This window comes from Bos indicus x Bos taurus, chromosome X, assembly GCF_003369695.1.
Source record: "Bos indicus x Bos taurus breed Angus x Brahman F1 hybrid chromosome X, Bos_hybrid_MaternalHap_v2.0, whole genome shotgun sequence".
Lineage (NCBI taxonomy): Eukaryota > Metazoa > Chordata > Mammalia > Artiodactyla > Bovidae > Bos > Bos indicus x Bos taurus.
In genome coordinates this window covers 131,870,540-131,889,535 of record NC_040105.1, presented here as the reverse complement: position 1 = coordinate 131,889,535, position 18,996 = coordinate 131,870,540, and the positions used below count along the sequence as shown (strand labels likewise).

Below are 18,996 nucleotides of genomic sequence, written 5' to 3'. Positions count from 1 at the left end.
AAGAAGTTTTGAATACCACAGGCTAGCATTAGAATAGTATCTAAATCAACAAATTCACTGCTGTAGATTTCATAATCTCCTATTTTTCCATACACCCAGAAGCCCTTTTCCACAAATACATCCATACAATTGAGGCACCCAGAAATTTCAAGTGGTTAGGAGGTCTAATATTGTCTTGAATCTTGTTTTCTGAACATCAAACTTACTCTTCTGACATGTCTAAAACACAGGATCGGACAAGCCTAGGTGATCTGTCCATTGCAGCTAAATGCCTCTTGTGTGAAACACTCCGAAGAACGGCACCAGAAGAAAAATGATTTTGATGACACACAAAAAATCTAACTCTATTCTCCAAAGTTAAGTCCTTCACAGTACTAGGGTTCAGTCACTGAGGATTTACCATGTACCAGACTGTACAAAATGCTGAGGACACAAAACTAAATGTGACACAATTCCTGTCCTCGGGTAGTGTATAGTTTAGGAGGGGAGAATGGCTATAACTATTCTGAATATCAGAAAAATGGGCTTGACACAAATCACAAGAGATTCAAGGTTGCTCAGTTTGGCTTTTTAATCCTTAGGTCAGTGGAACAGAAGGGAGTCATTATTCATTCAGAATAGCAGCTTCCAAACTTGCCTGATCATTCGAATTACATCAGCAGCCTTGTTAAATATAAATTCCCACGGCTCTCTTCCAAAGATTATCATTTGGTACAGTTGGGGTTGGCCTTCCACTTTAACTTATTCAACCAGGCAAGTTTTGGAAACATGAAAGTTACAATATACAGCAACTCCCTTAAAATAATAGCAAATGTCTATAAGAAAATGTTGACTTGCTAAAATTTTCTTCTGGAAAGTTCTGTCCCAGCAATAGGAGTAGATAAAGGCTTGTCTTCTAGGCTTCAAAAAAGTGTCATTTGGCAGTGTCCAGGAAGTCTGGATCATTGCCCACAAGGAATCCAGTTTCTCTTTTAAGAGAGTGAAAAGGGTTCTGAACAGAGCAAAATGTTCAAACATCTGACCCTCAGGTCGGGGGTCAGTGATGAGTTTGATCACATCAATAGCACAATGTTTGATAACCAAATAAAAAACTACAGAACAGAAAACATCTATTACCTACCTAACCCATATGCTCCTCAATTCTGAATGCCGACACAAAGTGGTTACTATAAATTACCTTCAATCATTTCTGGAAAGAGGCAGAGCATCCAAATATAGTAAATAACCAGATAGTAGCAATTATCGTTTTAAGGCAAAAGGCAATATATAATGCAAATGAACTTGACAATAGTGACAGATGTGGATGACATGTTCCAAAGTAGGTTTAAAGTTTGCTATAATCCTGGCAAAAACTAGTGGGGAGGGAGGGGAAAACAGGAAGGGGAAATGGCCTGTCTACAAACATGCCTCTCCCTGATCTATGTAAAAACCTATGGTAAACTATGGCTACTATGGGCAAAAGAATTCAGATTAAGAGCAATTAGTCATCAAGCCACAAGACAAAGTTGATTCCTACAACGACAGAATCATTTCTTTTTGAAATTGTAACCCAACCCCCACCCACTGCTAAAGATAATAAGGTTATCCTCTGGTGCTTGGCCAAAGGACAAATAACTGTATACAAAGAGATGGATGGAATCTGTCGAGAAGTCAGAATATACTCTACAGCAGACTGCCTTAAAACAAGTCATGCAATGGAAAAGAACACTTTTAGTGAGTATTTTTCAATAGTTCTAATATCACCAACCATCTCAAACCAAAGGTGGATATCATCTTTGCAAATCCACACTTAATTGATGAGAACGTTTGTTCAGACTTCAGAATGCTGGCAAAAGTTGTGCGTTTTAGGCAAAATAAGTACACAGAGTTTGAAAGCCCAGTCTGCATGAAAATCTTCAGCTTACCTAAATTTCTGTGTAAATTTCTGTCCAACTTAAATACAGCATCCTCAATTTAACGCACAAAACCCATGCAGATGACATCATAGACAGGATGTTAGTTTTTCAAACCTAATCTAGTTTTTCAAACTTCTGCAAAGGCAGAAGTGCTAAGTTTCAAGAGCAACACGCCTTAGGACATACCTCAGGTACACCCATCAGGAAACATTTTCTTGAGGGATAGCAACTGGAAAAACTATTCAAATGTACATTTATAAGACTCTCACAATCTAAGGGAAATATTTTCTACTTTTTAAAAAGCACCCAGCAAGCAGTTCCACGTTGAAAAGGCCTCAAGGCAGTTCTATATTGACACTGCTAATATGAATATCCTTGGGTGACCGTTCAAAGATTATTGATGAAAAAATAAATAAACCAACAAAACCAAGCACCTTGTACTGGTGGATAATTCTTTACCCCCTTGAAGTTGTGCAGGTTGAAAACTGGCAGGTTCAAGACATGTTTAGATAAATTCAAGGATATCTGATGCCCAATGGGCTTAAAGGGGAACCAGATTTATCCTTAAGAGATAAAACTTTAGCAAAGAGATAAAACCAGATTTATCCTTTTGAGATAAAACTTTAGCAAACAGTGTGGAGTTGGGGCAAGAGGATTAGGAACCTAGAGACCGGCAAACTATCCTCTGCTCTACCTATTAATTAGGTATATGACCTTGAGCAAGTAATTTCACCTCTCTGTGCTTCGGTTTATTATCTATAAAACGAGTGGGTTGAATTTTACCATGAAATCCCTTCCAGCTCTAAAATTTGCTGAAACAAGTTCACGGGCGGGCGGGGTAAATACAACGTGTTCTGCAAACTGTTTCTTCAAAAGATTAGAGACCATCAAGAATTTCACTGACCAGGCAACTCAACTCAAATTAATTCTGGGCCAACTCTTTCTGGTGGCTGGCGCACAGCGGACAGACTTCTTACTTGCATTGCACTATTTCTGTTTCCCAAGGGACTCAAATCTGTGAATCTCATCTGGGGTTTTTAAGGTTACATGCTCATTTACAGAAGAACTGAGGCGTAGGGCTTGTGTCCTGCTTCAAGTCTCACAATCGACAAATGACAAAGTCTACTTGACCTCATTGCTCTAAAAAGGCGAACTGGGGGTGGCCAGGAGGTGGCACTGGACAATACAAGGCAGCCAGCTCTTCTGTTACCCCTGAACAGTAAACTCTCACAGGAAGAGGCCTCAAGCCGACTACCGGACTCAGATCCTTTGAAGGTCAGGTCGGCACGGCTTGCGAAACTCACGGTTTGGATCCCGCCAATTCGGAATTCACAGGATCGATCGTGAGTGTGTTTAGTTTTTTTCCCCAGGGATGGGGGTAGGGTGGGGGGGAGCCCTGAGCGGCATAGGGAGCCTGTGAAACCCAGGCCCTTGGTCTTCAAGGTGGGGGTTGCCCGGGATGGGTCAGTCACCTGGGAGCCGGTTCCTCTGCCTCGGGCCTCGGACGCACACTGTCCGCACCAAGGGCGCCAGCTTCTGCTTCAAAGCACCCGCTGCCAGGCCTCCACACCGGAACATTTCGGCAACCGCTACCCTGGACCTCCTCCTCCTCTCCTTTCTTCTTACGCACGTACCAACGGGTCAAACACCCTGGGCCCTGACCCGCTCCCCCAGCTCCCTTCACACGCACTCTACGCAGGCTCCTCCTCCCAGCTCCGGGTGTGCATTGGACAGCTAAGCCGGCCTGCCAGAGCTGGAGAAGGGGACTCGCGACTGGAGGCCTACTGCGCAGGCGTGGCGCTCCAGGCCGCATCGCGATTGGCCCGCACGGGGAGAAGCTGGGCGCAGGCGCCTAGCTGTCCGAACACTTGGCAAGACCCCAGGCGCAGTTGCTTGCAAGTTTCCAAGGGCTGGGAGTACCGTGTTCCACTCAGCGAGCTCAGAAAGCTGTCTGAGGAGGGACCGGTGAAGCCGCTTTGCTGGGAGGTGGTGGCCGGTGCTGCCGCTGTGTCGATGGCGGGAACCTGTAACGGAACCTCACAAAGCGTGGCCCCAGCACAGTTTGTTCTTCTGTTTAAGCCACTGATTACTAGGTCCTAAGCCTTCCGGATTCTCTGACGGTAGTCCACTTCCAGTTTTTCCGGAGGTCCAGCCGGGGCACCTGGCTATGCAGATTCGGAGTGGACTTCCCTCTTTTACAAGTTGCTGGCGCTTTCCCACCCAGCCCTTGTTTCCTGGAGGAGGAATCATTACGGCTCTTCTTTTCCAAATCTGTCGTCGTGCAGTTCTGTGTCTTAGACGCTGTCCCAGGTGCTGCGGATAGTCTCCTGCTATTATGGCTTCCGTGCTTGAGAGCAGGATGCTGGCAAAGAGTTCGTGTTTCACCAACTTTCTGTGAGAGAAATCCTAAGCAGGATTTTAAGAATTATGGGAGGAGTAGGATGAGGGACTGAGTGTAAATAGGTGTTTTTGACTCCACCAAATGTAAAAATACAAATGCAAGAATATATTTTTAGCAGTATGCAAAACATATGCCTTTTTCAAAGTTTTGAGTTACATATTTTTAATTGGCATATATAATTGGAAATATAATTGCTTTATGATATAAATAAATATGAATTTAATAATGAAATGTAAATAATGAAATATAATAAATACAATACATTATTATATAAATATAACATTGGAATATAATTGCTTTACAGTGTTGTTAGTTTCTGCTGTACAACTTAAATCAGCTATATATATATATATATATATCTATCTTCCCGACCTCTTGAGCCTCCCTCCCCACCCCCTTGAGTTACATGTTCATTTAACAAGTATTTATTGAGCACTTGCCACTTGGACTGTGCCATGAAAGGAGCTCTGGGGGATATGAAAAGTATAAGAAGTGGTCACTGTCTAGTTGGGAGATGAGATATATTGGTCATTTAAATAATAATATCTGATGTAGTTCCAGAGCAAGAGAAAATCTTACGGGATGGAATAGCTAAGGAAGGACTTCATGTAAAAAGTGTTACTTGAGCTCTGTCTTGAAGAATGAATAGTAAAATTAACATAGACAGTGGAGGAGAAGAAATGATGTTTCAGATGGTGAATACTTTGGACCAAAAGTAATATTTTCAGTGGTTAAGCATCATTGAATTTGGATCCAGTCTGCTCCAGGTTGAATCCTGGGTCTGCCACTTGGGGCAAGTCACTTATGCCTCAGTTTCCTCATCTACCAATCCCATAGGGTTGTTGTGAAGATTAAATGAGCTAATATTTGTAAAGTATCTTAGAGGAAGCACCATGCTGTTTAAAATGCTTGGAAGAATAAAACAAACAAAACCCACCACATTTTCATGGGACAATGGCAGCGAGTACATACTAGAAAGTAAATAAGGACAGGTGAATGTGGTGGGGCCAGATTCAAACAGGCAAAAAAGTTTGGCCCTAATATTGTAGGTGATGAAGTTATTATTTTTAGTGGAATTAGGGATCGAGAATGAAATTACAACGTCGTTTTAGGAAGTTTAACCCAGGAAACAATATTTATTGGGAGAAAATTATTCAGGATCCCCATACTCATTAAGAATAGATTAATGTCCAGAAGTGCAGGTAATAGTTTTCTTTTAAAGTAGGGCTGTTTGAGGGGGATAAATATTGAAAATATCAATTCCACAATAAGGTAAAAAATTTCTATTTATTTCATATTTAAAGGCCTTGCAGACATTGACATTTATTACTATTTCTAAAAGTCAGTAATGAACAAGGATTGATTAAATACAAAGTTAATCCTATCTGGTGGTGAAAGAAACTTCGGAAAACACTCAAAATCTTGACAATCAGGTACCTATGAAAACAACTGAGTGTATTTGAAAGACGATCATTTAATGATGCAACATTAACACAAAAAAGACATTGTGCAGGGCTTCCCTGGTGGCTCAGTGGTAGAGTCTGCCTGCCAATGCAGGAGACAGGGGTTTGATCCCTGATCCAGGAAGAGCCCACATGCCAGGAGCAAAATAAGCTGTGTGCCACAAATATTGAGCCTGTGCTCCAGAGCCCACGAGCCACAACTCCTGAGCCCATGAGCCACGACTACTGAGCCCATGTGCTGCAACTGCTGAAGCCCACATGCCCTAGAGCCGTGCTCTGCAACAAGAGAAACCACAGCCATAAGAAGCCCGTGCACCACAACTAGAGAGTAGCCCCCACTCGCAACAACTAGAGAAAAGCCCAGGAAGCAAGGAAGACCCAGCACAGCCAAAAATAAATAAAATTATCTTTAAAAAGGCATTGTACAGCAAAGTTATTAATACTTTTGCAGTAGGTGCAATGAGGTACTTTTCTTGGCCTCTTAATAAAAAATGATATTTTATCATTTTGGCAGGGGGCAAAAACAATGTACACATATGAGTAACTCCAAAAATACGAGTGAAAGTTCCTCAAAATCTCACTCCACAGACTTTTTATTAGGGCATGGGCACATTTTGATATACCACATTCCCAGAAATCAATGTTTCTACCTTACAAATATAATGAGAGCTCTCAGACTCAGTGACAAGTTTTTGCTGGAAGCATGCATCTAAATAATCTTATGTGGATGTAATATTTTTTATATCTCTCAGAAAGATAGCATTAATTATGGCTATAATTAGCAAAACTTACTTTCACTCTTGAAAGTGAAAGTGAAGTCGCTCAGTCGTGTCCGACTCTTTGTGATCCCATGGACTGTAGCCCACCAGGCTCCTCCTTCCATGGGATTCTCCAGGCAAGAATACTGGAGTGGGTTGCTGTTTCCTTCTCCAGCAGATCTTAGTGGGTTGCTGTTTCCTTCTCCAGGGGATCTTCCTGACCAAGGGATCAAACCCAGGTCTCCCGCATTGCGGACAGATGCTTTAACCTCTGAGCCACCAGGGAATACTTTCACTCTTACCTCCTGGATATATTTGTGTGTGTGTGCGCACGTGCGTGCATGCTCAGTTGTGTCTGACTCTTTGTGACCTCATGGAGTGCACCCCGCCAGGCTTTTCTGTCCATGGGATTTTCCAGGCAAGAATACTGGAATGGGTTGCCATTTCTTTCTCCAGGGGATCTTCCTGACCCAGGGATGGATGCCAGGTTGCCTGCATTGGCAGGTGGATTCTTTTACCACTGTACCACCTGGGAAGCCTAGTTAATAGTTATCTCTCTCTCTCTCTCTTTTTTTTTTTAAATAGCTACTCTTCTGTAGATAATGATCACCAGGAGCATTAGCTTCAAATACAGAGGAGAATTATCTGGCAAGCTATTTAGATATCAACCAATCAAAAACAAAATACAATGAGGATTGCTATTCACACTATACAATGATAATAGGTATTCATAATGATGACCTTGGATTAGTCAATGAAGATTAAGTCCTTCTCGAAATGGTTTTAACATTGAATAGTATAATCTAGGGTTTTAGAAATGGGTGACCTACATATGTGCTAAAAGAGTTAGCTATAAATATATCTGCTAACTCAGCTTAAAAAGTTTACTAACTAGAAGACTCCATTTTCCCAGCCATTTTGAGTAACGAGGAAATGGCTGAGCAGTCACATTCCAATTTGCTTACAGATCTGTCACTGATGCTCTGAATTGTTTTCCTTATGGTGGGAATGGATTTAGTCCTGTTCATCTCTTCTGCAGCTCAACCTCACACCCAAATAAGATGGCAACTTACGTGTGCTGCTGGAATCCCTGACCTTGATGGCATTAGCAAATAACTCGAAAGTCGGTGCTCTTGGTATGTGTCATTAATATCTCAGCATATGAAATATGCAGGAGGAGGGATAAAGTCTTAAAAGGAAATGTAAACGGGCACATTTTATTGTATGTAAGTTGTACCTCAGTAGAGTTGATTTCAAACAAATTCTGAACCTGCAAATCACTTTTGGCAGAGGGAATTGGTCTTGACCGAGATGTGTAATGCTCGTTAAGCCTTGAGAAGCTGCCCCCTAATACCGTAAGAAAGTTCTGTTCATTTATCATCTTCCAAGCATAATCTAGGCTTCTGGCAAATTAGAACCAACCACTTTGTTCTACATTCAGTTGCAGAGGGGTGAACGCTCCTAGGGGTTTCTACTTCCTTTTGAAACTCCACCATTCTGCAAAGATTTGTGATTCTACGAAGAGCTCAGGAGTGCAAGACACTGTGAGGTTTACGCCATGTCCCAGGATCCCTCCACCTGGACCTGTCATGGTTAGCCCCGGAAACAAAGTCCCCTTTTGCTGAAGCTGCCAGCACTAGCTTCCCCCTTCCCTTACCCCACACACCGGCCCTCTGCCGCGGCGGGCCTTCCCCATTGGCCAGCCAAACACAACCGACTGCAGCAGCCAATGGGAGCCACTCTCCTGAACATTCAGAGGATGGGTGCTCGTGGTGTGATGAGGGGAGGTTGGCGCCTGGCACGCGCCCCCCTACATCTGGCAAGTCTGTGACAGAAACAGTAACTCGCCCTACACACGCACACCCGTGCTCCTGCCTTCCTCCTCTCAGCTGCGCGGGCTCCCACAACCCATGGCGTGTCTTGGCAGCGCCCTCCCCGGCTCCCTGGGGCACGCGAGCGCACCTGCTTTCTCAATAAGACAGAGCATCCCTTTATCTTAAGGCTTGGGAGGGGGGGCCGCGGAGGCGGGGCGCAGCTGCCCGCCGCTGGAGAGGTGAAAGAGGTGTCTCCGCCCCACATCCCACCCTCGCCGAGTAGTGTCGCTCCAGGGCCAAAGTGCTCTAGAGACGCCCGAGGGTGCAGCTTTCTTTGTCCTCCCCAGCCGTGCTCTCAGCCCGCTGACCCCGAGCGCTCTGAGAAAGTGGGAGTGGGGAGCCCGAAAGCTATAAAATAAATGGGTGCAAGGAGAAAGGAAGACCATCCCGAGCTGGCGTGTGCGGATCTCCCCACCCACCCTCTCCTCCTTAGGCTTCTTCCCTCCGGTGTGTCCCTAGGATCCCGGCAGGGGAGGGTTTATGCAAAGGCGCGGTGGCGGCAGAGGCGGCCTGGGGAGCGCCGTAGGATCGCAAGCCCGAGGGCACAGGCGCAAGGAGAAGGTTTGCCCGCTCTCCTCCATCTCTCGTCCCCTCCCTGGCTTTTGTGTCACTGTCTCTGAGCTGCTAGGAGGGTGCGCTGGAGGAAGGGGGCTGGGGTGAGAGGCACCCCCTTCACGCGCGCGCGCGCGCACACACGTTGCCGGCGCACGCACACACGCGCGGGTACACACTCACAGACACGTACGCACACACATACACACGCACAAAGCTCGCTCGCCTCGAGCGCACTAACGTGGCCGTTTTCTTTGTGTGGAGCCCTCGAGGGGGGTTGGGGCCCCGGTCTGGTCCGGGGGAGATGGCGCAGCCCATCCTGGGCCATGGGAACCTGCAGCCCGCCTCGGCCGCTGGCCTGGCCTCCCTGGAGCTGGACTCGTCGCTGGACCAGTACGTGCAGATTCGCATCTTCAAAATCATCGTGATCGGGGACTCCAACGTGGGCAAGACCTGCCTGACCTTCCGCTTCTGCGGGGGTACCTTCCCGGACAAGACTGAAGCCACCATCGGCGTTGACTTCAGGGAGAAGACGGTGGAAATCGAGGGCGAGAAGATCAAGGTGATTCGGACAGTCAGGTCCAGAAAGGGAGGGATCTGGGAGGGGGTCTTGCCAGAGGTATCTCGTGGTTGTAAATGTCCGGCGTGTGGCCGTGTCGCCGCTTGCTGAGCCTAAGACCCTCCGCAAGTCCTCATCCCCTTTTGCCTCTCTCAGTGGCCCAGTTCCCACCTCACCCCCCACCTTTTTTTTTTTTTTTGAGGTCTGGAGGGAGTGGTTGCATTCATGCCCTTTGCCCTTGCCTGACAGCTCCTGCCAGGAAAAGCCGGTTCAAACCCATCCTCGACCCTGAGCCGGGAGCAGCGGCACCTGTGGGCAGAGGGAGGTATGAGGGATCTCCGTCCTGGTCTGTGGAATGGATCCCAAAGCACTTCACATATCTTGAGGTCTCTTCTACCTCGTGAATGCCAATAGGTTGCAGAAACCTGCTTTGGCTAAGCCCTCAGGCCTTGGCAGTGGGCAGGCCTGTATTTTAAAGTGCTGTATTTTAAATTAAATTTTATAGTTGAGATTAGGGCTGGTTTGGAATAGGAGTGGTGTGCAGTGGTTCTGGCACAAAGCCATGAGCCCTTTTAAAGAAATTGACACAGGGTTACCTGCCGGCACTTCATAACAGATAAAACTAGTTTTTTTGGAAGAGCACCCCTCAAATGATAGCTTCTTTATTTGTCTGGGGTACCTAATGCCTGTTACTCATTCTGTTGGTATTGTCTTCAGTGGGCCTTTGTAAAGATGCAGAGCAACTTGTTTGAGGGCTAAGGAAAGTATCTTGGTGCCCCCCTCTCATTAGTTTGTCCATAAGTACAGATATTCTTGTCTGACCATTTGTGCTCAGATCAGAAAAGGCGGAAACTCAAGAGGACAGGAATATTTCAATGTGCAGAAGATGGAGGGAGGGAGGACCTGGCAAGGGCAGCTTCGCGTGCCAGGGGAGCAGAGGGGGCAGGGTTATGGGCAGAAAAGACACCTCAAAAGGCACTGGGCACTGAAGACCAACTCCTCTAGAGCCACATCTGGCCTTTTCTCAAGCCTGTGGTCAGACACTGTCAGGTGAAGTTAACCCTCCATTTCCATTGGGCAAACAGCCCAAATGACCACAGGACCTCTCTTCTGAGTGATGTAGAGAGAAGGGCTGAGTAACTGGGGAGGGTGATGAAATGCTCTAAACTGTACAAGATTCCCGACTCCTTCGTTATTAAAATGAACAGGTTTTAAAATGGCTTCAGGGACTGGTCCAAGGCACTTGATGTCAGGAAGATGGGTAGCTCAGTACTGATAAGGGAGTGCTCTTGAGAACAACTGACCCCAGGATCAGGAAGATAAGGTACTGTTTTGAAATAGTGATCTTTTTTGCCCCTCTCATTTTGCCAGGCGGTGAGGGGGAGGGGCAGGGCGGGGGGCATTGCTACATTTCCTTTTAAAAGTCAAAGTAGGTATCTGTCTCCATCCTTTCCTAGGGCTCTTATGTCAATGTCTGTTTGGCTAGAACTTCTTTAATGTAAGGTTGTAAGACTCTGGAATTTCTAAAACATGCCTTTTAAAATCCAAAATAGAAATATACTTATGGATGTGTTCTTAAACCCTCAAAACCTTTCGAATTTAATGCTGTCGCTTGTTTAACATCATGTCACATTGAGCCAAAGAGTCGTTTACATTTAAGAGAGGGGGAAAGAAGTCCACTTGAAATTTAGATGAAAGAAAAAGGAAATGTTTGGGAGTCTAGGAAGGGAGAAGAGGGGAAGAGGAGAGGAGGAAGCCAGAAAGTGGAAGGTGAAAACGAGTGGAAGAGGGTCACTGTCCAGTGGCCTTGGGGGAAATTTTGCAAAGATTCCTTCCATTCTAACATCCAGTACTTAGTCAAACTGGATTTTACAGTGTCCACCAAAGATTCCAGACCTTTTCCCAGAGGGCAGAGCCTGTGACAGTGTGACTCACAAGAGATGGAGCCCAGCACAGCACCACGTGCAGATAAGTGCTTAATACAGGCTTTTTTGGGAAGATGATATTTTCAAGAGGACGAAACCTTGTGACACTGCTGATGGGCGAGCCCTCTGAGGACAGATTCTGAAGGGGCTCAGGGTAGGGTGTGGGAGCAGCGGGATGGGGGCCCTGCCTCCAGCAAGGCTGCTGCAAGCCCAGGGCCCAAGCCGGCAGGTGAGACCGGAGTGTCTTTGGGGAGATGGCAGAGCATGGCAGCTAGCACAGGCACTCCAGGGGAGACAGTTTTGCCCCATACTCTGGCTGGCCTGAAGTGTCTCAAGGAACGGGTACCAAACCCAGGCTAGGAGGTGACTGTCAAAGGCTTCTCTTTTTGAGAGAGAGAGAAAAGTCCCCAAACTTAGGCAGCCCTAGACCGCAGGTTCAGCAGGAGAAGGCTGTCAGGCTCTAAAATGGCAGTGCTGGGACTTCCCTGGTGGTCCGATGGTTAAGACTCTGCACTCACAATGCAGGGGGCCCAGGCTCAGTTCCTGGTGGGGGAACTAAGATGCTGCATGGCATAAGGCATGGCCAAAAACCAAACAAACTACAACACCAAACAAAATGCCAGTGCCATCTGTAGGGCCTTGAAGCCCCATTTGGTGTCAGCTGTCTGGAACCCCCTCACGACATTTATAATCCAGTATTTCCTGGTTCACAAGAACATCAAGAAAAGCCTGCAGCGAGTCAGCAATAATCATAATAACAACAACAGCAACTTCTATTTATTGAAGAAACAAAGAGCCCAGGCTAGGCACTTTTCATGTACTATCTTATTTGATCTTCTCAGCAGCTCTATGAAATTAGGACTATTATTACTGTTCTTGTTTTATAGATAAGGAGACCAAAGTTAGAGAGATGAAATAACTTGCCCCAAGGCACATGGATCTGAGCTTCGGTCTTTGACCCTGGAGCCCCAGCACTGCGCCATCTCACTGTCCTGCCTTCCCTGTGATAGGGCCAGCATTCAGCCACAATTCAGAGCCCATGTGTTTTGTCACTGCTCTCTCCTCCGGTCGGGCAATATCTGGCTGGGAGGGATTGTGCACAGAGGGAGGTGGCATGCCAGGCAGCCAGCCTTATGGGATCCCAGGGGCCCAGGGTTTCAGCCCCTGGACTCATGAGCCTTCAAGAACGCCCCCTTCAGCTGCACTGCAGACGTTGTGCTGAGTACCTAGGTTTTCCTTTCTGTCCCTTGACTGTCTTACCTTGAGTGTAAGAATCAGAGAATGTTCAGAGATGGAAGAGACCTTAGAGCATCTCTAATCCAACTGCCTTGTTTTACAGAGAGGAAACTCAGGCTAAGAGAGGGAAAGTGACTTGTCTGAGATCACCCAGGGCCCGGCCTACAACTCAGGTCTCCTAATTCCCTTATTGGTGCTCTTTCCACACACTGTGCTGCCTGGCTTAGAAAGTGAAAGTGAAGTTGCTCAGTCGTGTTCAACTCTTTGCGACCCCATGGACTATAGCCTACCAGGCTCCTCTGTCCATGGGATTTTCCAGGCAATAGTACTGGAGTGGATTGCCATTTCCTTCTCCAGTGGATCTTCCTGACCCAGGGATTGAACCCAGGTCTCCCACATTGTAGACAGACGCTTTACCGTCTGAGCCACCAGGGTGGCTTAGAAGAGTCTGTAAATCCCCACACTGGGCCAGCACCGTGGTCCATCCAACCCACAAAGTTACCTGGGACAGGGATACAGTGAGACATCATAGGGGAAAACTGACAGGCCTTCTTGACATCAGCCTAGGAAGGATGGAGGCCTCCCCCAACCCCCAAGGGAAGGGTGGAACTTCCTTGAAAGAACTTTAAGTGTCGTCTTACAGGTTTAGCTAAATCATATCGCACCTGTCTCAGTCTAAAAGCATTGGAAAATGCCGAACAGGACTGGGTGTTTGGGGGTGGGGAGGTAGTAGAAGGGAGGCTCAGTTCTAATTTTTGAGCCCCTCTTTGTAGATTTTCATGGAAGCATCTTCTCCTGTCCAGTTGGGTTCCTCCTACACGCCAGGCACACCCTCTGACCTAGCCTCTGGACCAGGCATCCTGCGGTCAGCCATGGCTGGGGACAGGTGCCACTCAAGACTGTGGATTTCTCTTCCTCCGCACTCACTTGGAAAAACACCCTCATGTGTGTTACATTACCGAGTGGATGGAGGCTGAACTAAGTGTTCCCTCAGAAGCTGCCTGCAGTCAGAATGACATCATGTCTTCCTTAGGGCTTCTGAGCTTCCATCTTCTGCCAGTTAGCTTAATGGTTAATTAGCCATCAGTTTGGTTGTTTCTCTGTCTCCACTGCTGCTTCTCTTGCTGTGTGTGAGTTTCTTTTTGTCTCTCCGTCCTCCTTTGCCATTCTCTGTGTCAGCCTGGCGTGTGAAGCTGGTTGTATCTCAGATGCACATGGGATGGGCCAGCTCTCTGAAGAAAGACTTGTCTTAAACTTTCCCCGTGACCCCCTCGGGCATCCTCCAAAGATTACAGATATACTTTCTCCCTTTCTCCATTTCTACCCTCCCTCACCGGCCTCCAACAGAAGGATATTCATACCTCATACCTTATGTGTAGAAAGATACCAGATATCTTCTCTAGGGAAAATAAATACCTGAGTCACCTAAGAGCACGTGCAGGGGGTGAGGGACTTGCTCAGGCAGCCGTAGCCCCAGGAAAATGGTTTACAAGGCTAGAGGTGTCTTTGGCAGCTCCCCTGTGCCCCTCGATGCTCCTCTAGTGTGCCCGTCACTTTGGGCCCAACCCCAGCCACCAGGACATGTTGCTGGCCTTCCTCTCTCTTCCCCCTCCCCACTGGTTGCCGTTGCCTTGGCTCTAGCTCATCGTCAAGAAGCCAAGCTAAAAAAAAAAAAAAAGAAGAAGAAGCCAAGCTGTCTCATCTTGCTTTCCAAGATGAGAACCAATGGATTAAAGGAGCAATGCTACTAGGACAGGGCTTATGGGCCCCCTGAGACAATGGCAACAACTAATATTTGCAGAACACTTTGTATTGTGCAAAGGTCTTTCTCACATGTTATTTCCTTTGCCTAGTCATTGACTCAGTTAGTGAAAGAAGGGGCTGGAACCCGCATCTCCCAATTCCATATCCACTGCTGCATTTCCAAGGGTGCCCACTCAATGAGCTGTCTGGCCAGACTTGGTGGTGGCGGTTTCAGGCCAGGGATGAAGGGGGACTGTATTGGGCACTGTGTCCTGTGCTTATGAGGATGCTAATCCTCACAGCATCCCTACAGGATTGCTGTGTTTATCCTTAGTCTCCAGAGGAGGACACTGAAGATAAAGTAACTTGCCTGAGGACACCTAACTAGTAGGATGTGATTGGGTTGGGATTTGCACCATTGTTGGTTTGACTCCACTAAACCCCACTGGTCCTTGGAGAGAAAAAAAGGGTCCTGGGGGCATGTGTGTGGCTTAGGGGCAGGCGCCAGCGCTGGCCACCGTGTGGATGCTGTGCCCACAGGGGAGAGGGGGACTGGGTGAGGGAATGCCAGCTGCCAAAGGGGGAGGAGCTGCTTTCACTGTCCAACAGAGGCCAGGGGTTTATGAGGGTGCCGAGAAGGACTGGGACACCAAACCCTGAAACAAAACAAGGTCATTCCTCTTTCAGAGAGCCTGACTGTCGTGCTCTCCCTTTGTGATGGCTCTTGAAGCCACAGCACTGGTTCTTGTGATTTTCTGCTGTGAGTAGTCTGCTTCCTGGCTCCCCTCTCACCAGAGAGGGGTTGAAATTCCAAGCCCCCAAAATCAAAGGTTCAAGTCCCCACAGGCTTGGGTGGTGTGCATCATTCTGAAGCTCTACCTTAGAAAAGCCAAACAGCCAACCTACTCATCCCCAAACACCTCACACACTCCCACCCGTGTTCCTGCTAGTGGCAGGTATTTTTAGAGTCCTGAGCTCATGGTGTTAAAGCATCTGCCACACGCCTGAGAGCTGGTAGGGATTCAGCCTTATTCAGAGGCAAGAGTTACGACTACCAGAGGGTAGGGGTGGGGAAACCAGGAGCCAAGTGGTAAGGATATTCTCTGGCGATACCTTCCCTCTTTCCACTGACCTCCATTCCTCTCCCGGCCTGCTCTCCTCTTTCTTCCTGCTCAGAGCACCAGAGAGGTGGAAGAAATGAGAATCCCTTCTGTCTCTGCTTGCCAAAGCAAATCAGCCTTTGAGGACTTAACGTTTTTCTGGGTAACCAAAGTCAAATGTTGTCTCTGAAATCCTTGGCAGATACCTAGGATGTCAGATGGATTGTAGTTTTGGTGACTTGGGCCAGTACTGCTTTTTTATCAAGACGACATTATTAATGACAAGCATGATGATGAGGGACCTGATGCAGAAAAAGACTGCTTACAGTCTATCTGGAGGGATGCCAAGAACACTGATGAAATGACTAGAGAACAAGTATGTGCGTGTGCTCAGTCACTTCAGTCATGTCCGACTCTTTGTGATCCCATAGATTGCACCCTGCCAGGCTCCTCTGTCCATGGAATCCTCCAGGCAAGAATACTGGAATGGGTTGCCGTTTCCTTCTCCAGGGGATCTTCCCGACCCAGGGACTGAACCCAACCAAGTCTCCTGCATTCTTTACCACTGAGGTGGATTCTTTATCACTGAGCCATCTGGGAAGCCCAGAGAACAAATAAATATATTCTAAATGGTGTGGTAGAGACTCAAAGTACAATAAACGTTCCTAAGGAAAGAGAACTGAAAAATTGGAGAAGGTTTTAGGAAGAAGGTGGAATATGAGCTGAGCCTGGAAGAGTGGGTGGGATTTGGGTAGAGCAATCTGGGGGCAGCCGCTTAGGTGGACTAGTAGGACCAGAGGTACAAAGGACAGAATGAACCAGGTGTAGCTGAGTAGCTGGAAACTAGGTTGGGTGGGGTCGAATGATGGCAGACAGAAACGTTTCTATTTTGATACCATATGCAGTAGAGGGCTGTTGGAATTGGCTGAAGAGGAAGATGACACGCTGATACAAGCAGCGATTTAGGAAGGCTGATTTGAAAGCAGTATGCAAGAGCCACTGGGATGAAGGCATCTAGAATCCAAAAGACTTTGCTGTAGTCCAGAAGTGAGGAGAGGAGAATCTGACCAAAATACATGGAAATCTGAATAGAAGAAGGTGATGACTTGAAGATCGTGCCAAAGGAATATGGCACCCATCTCCATAAAGGAGATGAAGGGAAAGCCTGGATGATGAAAATTGATGCTCAGAATGATGACTCTAGTGCCCTATAAGATGTTTACCCAGCAAAAAGATTTAATTGTATTTACTAGATTAAACTTACTGACTGCTAATTCCAAATAAAGGCTATACTTCATTTTAAGAACCATAGTAGTCAATTAGTGACTATTACCACATTCTCTTTCATAACTTAGAATTGTACAAGGCCTTGGGACAGTTGTTCTCAGCATGATTTCCCTTGTCCAAGACTTTGGATATATAAAGGAAACTAGATTGGGCTGAATGTGTGTAGACTCCAGAGCATCCCCTGGGAACTACATACATCTTTATGTATGTTGCTAATTGGCATTTATCCCAAAAACTAAGATGCAGAAGAAAATTCCAATGAGCTAATTTACCTTTTACATAAGAAAGAAGTGAATTTAAAATAAATTGAGCCACAAAGTGAGATTTTAACACTGACTTTATTTTCTTTAAAAAGTCATACAAAAAAAGTTTAAAACCCCAAAGTGATGTATGCTTACAGTAGAAAATTTGGAAAATACAAAAAAGGAAATAAATATCACCTAAAATCCCACTGTTCATAAATAACCATTAATATTCTAGTTTTGTACACTTCCGATCTTTCCTATGCATATGTCTATGTTTAAAATTTTTTTTTAATATTGGGACCATAGTGTACAAAATATTTTATATCATCCTTTTTAAGCTTGTATTTTGTGAGCATTTTTGCACCATTTAATTTTTTTTTTTTTGGCTATGCTGTGCAGCTTGTGGGATCTTAGTTCCCTGACCAGGAATCAAACCTGGGAGCTTGGCAGTGAAAGAGCACAGTCTTCACTACTGGACTGTCAGGGAATTCCCATACACGATTTATTCTTTGCAAAGAATATTTTAATGGCTGCATAATAGCCCATTGTGTAGATGGGTTTCCCTTGTGGCTCAGCTGGTGAAGAGCCCACCTGTATATATGCATACATGCATTTTAGCTGTTTATCTCCTAGTGAACATTTAGGTTGTTTCCTGTTTTGTAAAAATTGATTAAGATCTCTGTACAGAATTTTGACCGCATCTCTCTTTTTGCTTCCCCCTCTAGTTTTATTGAGATGTAATTGATGTACATTACTGTATAAGGTTAAGGTATACAGCATAATAGTTTTAGTTACATATGTTGTGAAATGATTACTGTAGTAACTTTAGTGAACACCCATCATCTTATACAAGTACAATAAAAAGAAAAAGCAAGAAAAGAGAAAGTTTTTCCTTGTGATGAGAATTTTCAGGTTTATTCTCTTAACAATGTTCATATATATCATACAGCAGTGGTAACTATGGGCATCATGCTGTATATTACATCTCAACTACTTATTTACATTATTTGCTATTTCTTTTGTACACATTTCTGGATGGGATTCTAGGCTCTAAAATTTTGGTACATTTTTAAGCTTTTGATAATATTGCCAAACTGCCCTCCAGGAAAATTGACCAATTTACACTCCAGGTTTTCAACTAAAAACCTTAAGATTTCCAACTCAAAATCTTAAGAAAGACTTAATAAACGCTGGGAGAAACTTCTCTCTCTACTTCGAAAAAGACCATTCTGCCAATTTATCAAAGAACCACTTCCTGTGTCAGGGCTTGTCGCCTCATTTTATAGTGCCACAGAACCATGTTTTGTCCTATCTCTAGTTCATGTTTCCTCTTCTGACTCCAAATGTTGGTCTTTCATATCTTCCAGGTTCAGGTGTGGGACACAGCAGGTCAGGAACGCTTCCGCAAGAGCATGGTGGAGCACTACTACCGCAACGTGCACGCTGTGGTCTTTGTCTACGACGTCACGAAGATGACCTCCTTCACCAACCTCAAAATGTGGATCCAAGAATGCAATGGGCATGCTGTGCCCCCACTAGTCCCGAAAGTGCTTGTGGGCAACAAGTGTGACTTGAGGGAACAGATCCAGGTGCCCTCCAACTTAGCCCTGAAATTTGCTGATGCCCACAACATGCTCTTATTTGAGACGTCGGCCAAGGACCCCAAAGAGAGCCAGAATGTGGAGTCAATTTTCATGTGCCTGGCTTGCCGATTGAAGGCTCAGAAATCTCTGCTCTATCGTGATGCTGAGAGGCAGCAGGGAAAGGTGCAGAAACTGGAGTTCCCACAGGAAGCTAACAGTAAAACTTCCTGTCCCTGTTGAAACCAAATGGTATAAATACAAGAGCAATTATCACTGGAGGGTTTTTTCTTTCCCTTTTTTCCGTGCCTGCGTAACACTGACACCTGCTTGTTTCCATACAAATTGATATTAAAATAAAATTTGTATAGATTATCA

The 18,996-nt window shown here is 45.8% G+C and overlaps 2 protein-coding genes across 3 annotated transcripts in view; one reads left to right on the top strand and one right to left on the bottom strand.

The window, feature by feature from the left end:
* The window catches only part of AIFM1 (apoptosis inducing factor mitochondria associated 1), a 30,804-nt gene extending 27,151 nt beyond the window's left edge, over positions 1 to 3,653 (bottom strand). Inside the window, exon 1 of one of the 2 annotated variants that reach the window (XM_027533459.1) lies at positions 3,368 to 3,653. In XM_027533459.1, coding sequence (XP_027389260.1) covers positions 3,368 to 3,473 — 106 coding nt within the window. In that variant the 5' untranslated portion in view covers positions 3,474 to 3,653. The remainder of the gene's footprint in view (positions 1 to 3,367) is intronic. The other variant, XM_027533460.1, reaches the window with a different exon arrangement.
* Positions 3,654 to 8,381: 4,728 nt separating this feature from the next.
* RAB33A (RAB33A, member RAS oncogene family) lies at positions 8,382 to 18,996 on the top strand. Its single transcript, XM_027533461.1, has 2 exons — positions 8,382 to 9,505; positions 18,406 to 18,996. Exons 1-2 carry the CDS (start codon positions 9,248 to 9,250, stop codon positions 18,859 to 18,861), a joined length of 714 nt encoding a protein of 237 aa, XP_027389262.1. The 5' UTR covers positions 8,382 to 9,247; the 3' UTR covers positions 18,862 to 18,996.